The sequence below is a fragment of the Giraffa tippelskirchi genome, chromosome 1 (assembly GCF_054371585.1).
Source record: "Giraffa tippelskirchi isolate mGirTip1 chromosome 1, T2T-mGirTip1v1.2.pri, whole genome shotgun sequence".
Lineage (NCBI taxonomy): Eukaryota > Metazoa > Chordata > Mammalia > Artiodactyla > Giraffidae > Giraffa > Giraffa tippelskirchi.
Genome location: NC_137275.1, coordinates 224,208,325 through 224,217,404, shown reverse-complemented (window position 1 = coordinate 224,217,404; position 9,080 = coordinate 224,208,325). Strand labels below are relative to the sequence as shown.

At 53.5% G+C, this 9,080-nt stretch overlaps 1 protein-coding gene across 4 annotated transcripts in view; it reads left to right on the top strand.

Moving 5' to 3' along the window:
• The first annotated feature begins 283 nt into the window (after positions 1 to 283).
• PHF19 (PHD finger protein 19) overlaps positions 284 to 9,080 on the top strand; it is a 22,511-nt gene continuing 13,714 nt past the window's right edge. For 3 of the 4 annotated variants that reach the window (XM_081528424.1, XM_081528419.1, XM_081528433.1), the window contains exons 1-5: positions 284 to 640; positions 3,047 to 3,247; positions 3,883 to 3,964; positions 8,265 to 8,360; positions 8,817 to 8,917. In XM_081528424.1, coding sequence (XP_081384550.1) covers positions 3,945 to 3,964; positions 8,265 to 8,360; positions 8,817 to 8,917 — 217 coding nt within the window. In that variant the 5' untranslated portion in view covers positions 284 to 640; positions 3,047 to 3,247; positions 3,883 to 3,944. Of the gene's footprint in view, positions 641 to 3,046; positions 3,248 to 3,882; positions 3,965 to 8,264; positions 8,361 to 8,816; positions 8,918 to 9,080 lie in introns of those variants that run through there. The other variant, XM_081528441.1, reaches the window with a different exon arrangement.

Below are 9,080 nucleotides of genomic sequence, written 5' to 3'. Positions count from 1 at the left end.
CTGTCTGGGCAGCGCGTCCCTGCGCCTCCGCACCTCCCCGCCGTGTGTCCCCGCCAGCTGACGTCTGCGCCCGGCGCGCAGAGCTGGGTCTCGTCGACAAGTGTGTGCCGGCCCCGAGCGCCGCGCGCGCGCCTCCGCCGGGTGGCCGCGCCGGGGCCCCGCGTCCGTGTGCGCTCGCGCCGCGTGTCTGCGCCGGGCGCGCGGTGGCGGAGGATGCGCGCCCGCGGGGGCGGGGGCGGGGGCCGGGGCGCGGCGCGGGGGCGGCCCGGGGGCGGGAGCGGGCGAGCCGGCGCGCGGGCGGCGCGGCGGGGCCCCGCGGCCGCGGGCTCCAATGGCGAGGCCGGCGCGGCCCCCGCTAATTACATAAGCGGGACGTCAATAATTCGCGGGAAAACGCGAAAAAGATGGCGCCCCGCGCCCGGGGGGCCCCTTCCTGAGCGCCCGGGCCCCTCCCTCCTCCTCCTGCGTCCCCCCTCCTCCCCGCGGCGCCCCCGCCCCGCCCCGCCCCCGCCGAGACCCCGACCCCGGCCCCACGGGCGGACACTCGGCCGGGCAGCCGCGGGCCGCGCGCAGCCGCCTCCGCCGCCGATGCGCCTGGTGGCCAGACTCCAAGTGGGACCGGCGGACACGCAGCCTCGCGGTAAGTTCAGCGCTGCAGGCGGCCGGCCCGGGCCGGGGACTCCTCGCCACTCTCGCCTCTCCCTGCAGTCATCCCTCTTTGGGAAGTTTCCCTGGACTTTGGCGGGTCAAACGCCTCGGGGCGGGGAGGGGGGTTTGGAGTCCCGGGGAGATGCACGCCTGGAGGTGGGAGCGGGGTGGAGAGGGGTGAACGGTGTCCGCGGGGCGGCGGGAGCCCCGCCCGGGTCCCTGAGCCTTTGCGGGGGGGGCCGTGTGTGACAGGTCGCTATTCCCGTGCCCCAAATCTTTACTTTTCCTGTTTGGTGGCGGGGACGGGCCTGGAGACCGACAGGGCCGTTTGGGATTTCGCTCACGTCCGAAGTCAGGCTGCAGCGGGGTGGGGATGGGGGGAGGCCTGGCGTCGGAGCGATTGAAGATCGGAGCGCTTGAACCCGAAGGGGGTCCTTCTGCAAGCGTTTTCCCCTCCCGAACACCCTTTTAAAAAAGCCAACGGCCGCCCTGGGAGAGGCCCCGGCGCATGAATCATCCTCGCTTCCTGCCCCCGCCCGGCCCCGCGCTCCGGGTGCCGCGGATTTGAACTGGACGCCGACGAGAACCCGCAAACAGGCATTTCTTTGCAGATGGGTTTGAATCAGCCAATCACAGCCCGCGGGGGCCCGCTCCGGGAGGATGGAGGCGCGGGTTGGGGGGGCCCGCCACCCGAGGGCCCCCGCCCGGTCAGGGAGGGGGGTGCGGCGACTGGGCCTGCTCCCAATGGCGCGGCGGGGGAGGAAGTGTCAGTTTGTGAACCTGCCGCGGGCCCGGGCCAGGCCCGCCGGGGCAGGACCTTGCAGCGCCCGGCAGCCAGGTGGCGGGGAGAAGGCAGAGATTTGGACCGCACACCCTGCCCAGCGCCTGTGCGCTGTGCCCTGGGGAGGAGGGAGGAACTGGGGGTGGAGGGAAGAGGATGCGGCCGCGCCACCATCTGGAGAATGAAGACCCCAGCAATGCCCTGCGTGCCCCGGGGCCCTTGACATGCACACACATGTGCTCCGTTTCCTACACTCACCGCCACAAGGCTGTAGACATCAAACACCGTCTCACAGGAGCACACGCGCACTCACACGGAGAAACACACACGACTGTCTCCCTGTAATCTACAGGTAATCATAACACCAGGTGCCCAGCGCTGGGCAGAGAAGGAGGGGACTGGCATAGTGGGTGCAGGGAACAGAGCGTGCTGTGGTTTGGCTTAGTGGAAAGTGTGTGGAGAGGCCTGGAGCCACGTGAGCGCAGATTGAGGAGGAGGGGGCCTTGGGGTGGGGGGCTTTGAATGCCACCGAAGGTTTCTGGGAGAAGAAGAAGATGGGAATTGTTGGCCCTGGGGAGGAGTCTGGTGGGGAGACAGGAAGACAGGGAGTGGCCTGTTTAGCGCTGTGCCTTGGTGGTACCATTCTGCATCCCAGGTGCCAGCAGCTGAGTGAGCAGGAAACAGTTATTGAATGAATGAATGAATGGCCAGGCAAGATGAGGCCTGAACTCAGACCAGGCCAGGGAGATGGACAAGAGGAAGCCAGAAATCACGGTGCTTGAAGTTGGCTGGTTGTGGCAACTCATCGGTTGGAGAAGTCAAAGATGCTGGGCTGTTCTGGGGGCCAGAGTAGTAACCGTTAGCAGGAAGTGGGAAAGCAGCAGGAGCAGTAGGTTTATGGGATGGTGAGAGACAGATGTAGAGAGGTTGGCATGGCGATGACTTCACTGCTTGGAGCCAATTTGCATCTGAGTAAAAGCATAAGGGAGTTTAAATGTCCCAGAATTGGTTTCCATTAAATCACCCCATAATTGAGAACAGAAAAGGAGATTACAGAAGACACAGGTGGCCAAGTCTCTACCAGTTCATAAGCCCCCAGGCGTTTTCCTTTCTAGGTGAGTTTCTCTGGCTAGCTCTCCGGAGGGGGCAGGGGTCTGAAAACCTCCCACTGCTCTCCTGGAGAAGGCCCTCCACTCAGAGAACACGGGGTATGTTTGCTTTAGGGGTAAAACCTCTGGCTCCAAAGCCAGGGGGTATGGTTCAGATCCCCCATACACACACCTGGGCAGGGGGATTTTGCTCTGTGGTTGGTTGAAAGAGCCATTCTCTGTACAAGGCTGCGTGGTAGGGGTGGGGCAAGTGCAGGACTTAGAATCGGCTCACCTGGTTATGGACCATGGCTCTGCCTCTGACCCCAGAGCCACTGCCCCTTGCCAGACTTCAGTTTCCTGACCTGTAAAATGGGAATAACAGTGACAACCTTGCAGGTTGTCACGAGAACCCGTGAGATGATAAAAGCATCTGGCACGTAGCACAGGTTACATAAATGGTCGCTGCTTTCCTTTCTCCCTTCTCTCCTGAAGTAAGGAGTAAAAACCCTGTTCCTTTCTCTTCCAGTGTCAGTGGAAGCTGATGGAGAATCGAGCTCTGGACCCAGGGACTCGGGACTCCTATGGTGCCACCAGCCACCTCCCTAACAAGGGGGCCCTGGCAAAAGCCAAGAACAACTTCAAAGACCTGATGTCCAAGCTGACGGAGGGCCAGTATGTGCTGTGCCGGTGGACAGATGGACTGTATTATCTTGGGAAGATCAAGAGGGTAAACCCTTCCTCCCTGGCCCCAGTTCCCCAGGCTCAGCATCTCTCTGCTCAGACCAGGGGTGGAGGATGGGAGATTGCTGGCCAATTCCTGCCGTGCCTTCCTGCTCCAAAGCTGAAAGTGGAAGGAGGCGGAGCCTGCAAAAGCAGGTGCCACCCTTAGGGCCATCACCTTTAGACAAGTGCTCTGGGAGCCGACAAAACAAAACAAAATCAGGTTGGAGAGATCACAGGTGATCATCTGGCCTCGGTATTCCCACCAAGTTGCTGTCGCCTAGTCCCTCGCTGCCCACCTCCAGGGAGCGGGCATGCACAACCTTCAGGACTGCCATTCTCCTTCTGGCCTGGCTCTACTTTTTGGAGCACACAGTGACTCTTTGTGACCCCATGGACTATTCCAGTCCATGGAATTCTCCAGGCCAGAATACTGGAGTCGGTAGCCTTTCCCTTCTCCAGGGGATCTTCCCAACCCAGGGATCGAACCCAGGTCTCCTGCATTGTAGGCGGATTCTTGAAGCACAAGTAGGGAGTCTAATCTCTCTGCCCTGTGGGGGTGGAGATGGGAGAGGAAGATCGTGTTCAAGTGGCTTTTCCCCAGCTACTGTCTCACACTGCTCCTGCCTCTCTCTGCTCCAGGTCAGCAGTTCTAAGCAGAGCTGCCTGGTGACTTTTGAAGATAATTCCAAATACTGGGTCTTATGGAAGGACATACAGCATGGTGAGTATTCCTGTGATTTCAGGCACCCCTCCCCCACCCCTGGTCCACTCTCCTCTTCTACCTCCATTTTTTTCCTTCTCTCCTCCTGTGTCTTAACTTCTGGCATCTGGCCTTGTCCTTGGACATTACCAGTTGTACATTTACATGAAAACTCATTTATGACATCTGTCATCCTCTTGAGTATTCATACCTCGTGAGGGAGGCAGGCAAATGGAGAAGGCAGCTTGAGGAGGGGCTGGGAGAGCAGGGTTGTGTCCCAGGCCTGTGTGTATTTCCCGGCTGCCCAAAGCTCTGGGTCACTCTGGGGCTAGGAAGAGAAGGGGCCCAGGCAGTCGGAATTGAAACCTTTCGGTGTAAGCACAGTGTCCTCTATCAGCATGTTAAAAGAGCTAGGAGGCAGCTCTCTCCATGGGGGAAAGACCCAACAAGCCTGGACCAGACAGGGTGATGATGGACGTAGCAGGATGGAGCTGGGCCCGTTTGCAGGGCTGGAAGGGAGCTGGGCTGGGTATCATCCCTGCCCTCAGAGGGCTGATACTGTCTTACAAAGATGACAAACTGGGGGCATTCTTGCCACCATTCTCCCCTGCCATGCGCATGACAGACGTCACTGATCAATCACAACACTCATTTTCAATGGGGAGCGCCAGGCAGCCCCTCCCAATGAGTTACCATGTGAGAACAGACCTTTTTGCCATTTATGGTCTAACAGGAGGACTGACATGGTATGTGAGGAAGAGGCAGGTTTTGGGGCCCGACATTCCTTGGACCTGGCTTCCCCGATGGCTCAGCAGTAAAGAATCCACTTGCAGTGCAGGAGACACAGGCCATACGAGTTTGATCCCTAGGTCAGGACAATCCCCTGGAGAAGGGAATGGCAACCCACTCCAGTATTCTTGCCTGGGAAATCCCGTGGACAGAGGAGCCTGGAGGGCCACAGTCCATGGGATCTCAGAGTCGGACACGACTCAGCAACTACACCACCACCGGTGCTGTTGAGTTACAGGGAGTCAGTTTCCTAAGAATCTGTTACCATAAGAGATGATTTTAGGAGCTTGCCAAGCAAAGACCACAGGACCCATCCAGTTAGAAGAGTTTCCAGGTTGTCTTTTTCTCCAGGATGTTGTGGCTGATGCAGACCTATGCTTCTCCAGGCCCTTCTCACCCTAAATGTACTATTTCAAGATCCAAAGCAATGAGGGTCTCCTCTCCTGGGCTGCTCCTCACAGAGGACAAGGGCCCTGTACGTTCACCCGGGATGAGAACACAAGCCTGAGCCCACTGTAGGTACTGACCTCGCTTCATTAAGCCAGTGGAGACTTCCTGAGACCCACGGTACTCTTGGTACTGTTAAGAAATATAACTGCTGTCAACTGGCAAACGGTCAGTTAGTATCTAATAAGCAGTAAAGGAATGGAAAGTAACACAATTACTATAATAAGCCAACCTATTTCTATTTCCTTTTCTAATCATATGGATGGGATTTTACATGAATTCCTGAGATTCAAACTTTTCATTTTTTAAGTAACTGCTTTATTTTCCTGGGATCATATTCAGGAATAAGAGGCAAGAGACCATTTATTCAACAAACATGTCTTGAACATGTGTGATGTGCCACACCCATGTGAGGTCCTGGGGACACAGATGAACAGATACCTTTTCTGTCCTTACAGAGCTTTCCATCTGCTGAGGGAAATGAGACTGAAACACACATGAGAACATACTTACTGTATGAAACGAGACTGAAACACACATGAGCACATACTTACTGTATGAAACGAGACTGAAACACACATGAGAGCATACTTACTGCGTGAAACGAGACTGAAACACACATGAGAACATACTGCATGAAACGAGACTGAAACACACATGAGAATATACGGTATGAAATGAGACTGAAACACACATGAGAACATACTTACTGTATGAAAGGAGACTGAAGCACACATGAGAGCATACTTACAGTATGAAACGAGACTGAAACACACATGAGAACATACGGTATGAAATGAGACTGAAACACACATGAGAACATACTTACTGTATGAAACGAGACTGAAACACACATGAGAGCATACTTACTGCGTGAAACGAGACTGAAACACACATGAGAACATACTGCATGAAACGAGACTGAAACACACATGAGAATATACGGTATGAAATGAGACTGAAACACACATGAGAACATACTTACTGTATGAAAGGAGACTGAAGCACACATGAGAGCATACTTACAGTATGAAACGAGACTGAAACACACATGAGAACATACGGTATGAAATGAGACTGAAACACACATGAGAACATACTTACTGTATGAAACGAGACTGAAACACACATGAGAACATACGGTATGAAATGAGACTGAAACACACATGAGAACATACTTACTGTATGAAACGAGACTGAAACACACATGAGAATATACGGTATGAAATGAGACTGAAACACACATGAGAACATACTTACTGTATGAAAGGAGACTGAAGCACACATGAGAGCATACTTACTGTATGAAACGAGACTGAAACACACATGAGAACATACAGTATGAAATGAGACTGAAACACACATGAGAACATACTTACTGTATGAAACGAGACTGAAACACACATGAGAACATACGGTGTGAAATGAGACTGAAACACACATGAGAACATACTGTATGAAGCGAGACTGAAACACACATGAGAACATACGGTATGAAATGAGACTGAAACACACATGAGAACATACTTACTGTATGAAACGAGACTGAAACACATGAGAACATACTTACTGCATGAAACGAGACTGAAACACACATGAGAACATACTTACTGTATGAAACGAGACTGAAACACACATGAGAATATACGGTATGAAATGAGACTGAAACACACATGAGAACATACTTACTGTATGAAAGGAGACTGAAGCACACATGAGAGCATACTTACTGTATGAAACGAGACTGAAACACACATGAGAACATACGGTATGAAATGAGACTGAAACACACATGAGAACATACTTACTGTATGAAATGAGACTGAAACACACATGAGAACATACTTACTGCATGAAACGAGACTGAAACACACATGAGAGCATACTTACTGCATGAAACGAGACTGAACCACACATGAGAACATACTTACTGCATGAAACGAGACTGAAACACACATGAGAACATACTTACTGTATTCATTCTAACCCTTCACACACAAACACATGTTTATTCTTCAACATCAAACTTCAAGGAAAAAAAAGGGAACCTGTAGATTAAAAGCAATTGAACAAACTTAAAATTGTTATGGACTATTGAGACAATTAGAAATGTGAACACTGAATTTGTTGATGATATTAAGAAATTATTTTTAATATTTGGGTTCTAGAGAGGCACTAGTTCTTTTTTTTTTTTAAGACAGTAGTAATCTTTCAGAGAAGCCTACTGAAATATTTATGGGAAATGATTGGGTATTTGGGGCTTGATTCACAATAAAACAGGAGGGGTAGTGGGTGGGAATAGAGTCAAACAAGACTGGCTGTGAGTTCGTGACTGTTGATAAGAACAAGGAGTTTCATTATAACATTTTTTTATTATGCCATAATAAAAAATGTTTAAAGTTATTTAACATAAAAAACTTTAACAAATCAAGTTAAATTAAGCAGGAGAGGCAGCATGGTATTGTCAAAAGAACAAATGATTTGGGGGACTTCCTTGGTGATCCAGTCAGTGGCTAAGACTCCGTGCTCCCAATGCAGGGGGCCCAGGTTCAATCCCTGGTCGGGGAACTAGATCTGACATGCCTCAACTAAAAGAGAAACTTTGCCACAATGAGTATTAAAAGATCCTACATGCTGCAACTAAGACCCTGCGTCTCCAAATAAATAAATACTAAAAGAAAAAAGTTATTTGGGACTTCCCTAGTGGTCCAGTGGTTAACACTCTGGGCTTCCAGTGCAGGGGGCGTGGGTTCAATCCCTGTCTGGGGAACTAAGATCCCACATGCCTTGAGGTATGGCCAAAACAAAACAAAAATCAAACGAGTTGATGTCAAACAGCGGTGGATTTGAATCCCCCTTCTCCTGCTTTCTAGCTGAGCAAGGGACTTAACCTCTCTGAGCCTCAGTTTTCCCCATCTTTAGAATGGGGTCCTGGTCACAGGCAGCTCAGAGTGGTTGGAAAGGTTCAGTGAATCGGCCTCTGGGGCCCAACACTCAGACCCAGAGGCTCGGCACCTGGACTGTGGTTTTAAGACCAGTCATTCCTGTGAACCCAAGCTGACCATGCAGGGCCCCTTTCTTTCAGCTGGTGTTCCAGGGGAGGAGCCCAAGTGCAACATCTGCCTGGGGAAGACGTCAGGGCCCCTGAACGAGATCCTCATCTGTGGAAAGTGCGGCCTGGGTGAGTGTGGCCAGGCCTGGGGGTCCCCGTCCCCCGCTGGCTCGGGAACCACTCCGCGTCCCATCCTCGGGGCCTCAGCTGGCTTCCTGTTTCTCTTGGCACTGCAGAGTGACGAGGGGCCAGTCTCTGGAAATAGGGGCCCAGGGAGGTGATCCTGGGGGAGAGCTGGGGCTTCTGGAAAGGGAGAGAAGTTAGGCGCTTTGGAGCCCCAATAGGTGGAGAGGATGGGGGGCAGAGATGCAGCACAGAGGCTGAAGTCAGGCCTGGCGTGCTTCCCGCACCGGGCCATGCCGGCTTTGAGTGGCCTGCTCGGACGCCAGCCTGGCTGCTGTGCCAGCCAGCAAGTACCCTGGCAGCTGGCAGGCACACAGCTCCTAGCACTCGCTGCCGCCCTGCCCAGCCTGGGGCTGCTGCTCCCCCGTGGGCACTCACTGCCCTCCTTTGCCCCCCTCCTAGGTTACCACCAGCAGTGTCACATCCCCATAGCGGGCAGTGCCGACCGGCCCCTGCTCACACCTTGGTTCTGCCGACGGTGCATCTTCGCCCTGGCTGTGCGGGTGAGCCTTCCATCCTTCCCACCTTGCCCGCCCCCGCCCCCCCTCCAGTCTGGAAGCCCAGAGACTCTCTGGACTCAGGCCTGACTCCTGGTCACAGTGCCTGGCTTTGGAGGCAGACAGCGGCTGCCATTTACCGGCTGTATGTCCTTGGCCCGGTTCCTTA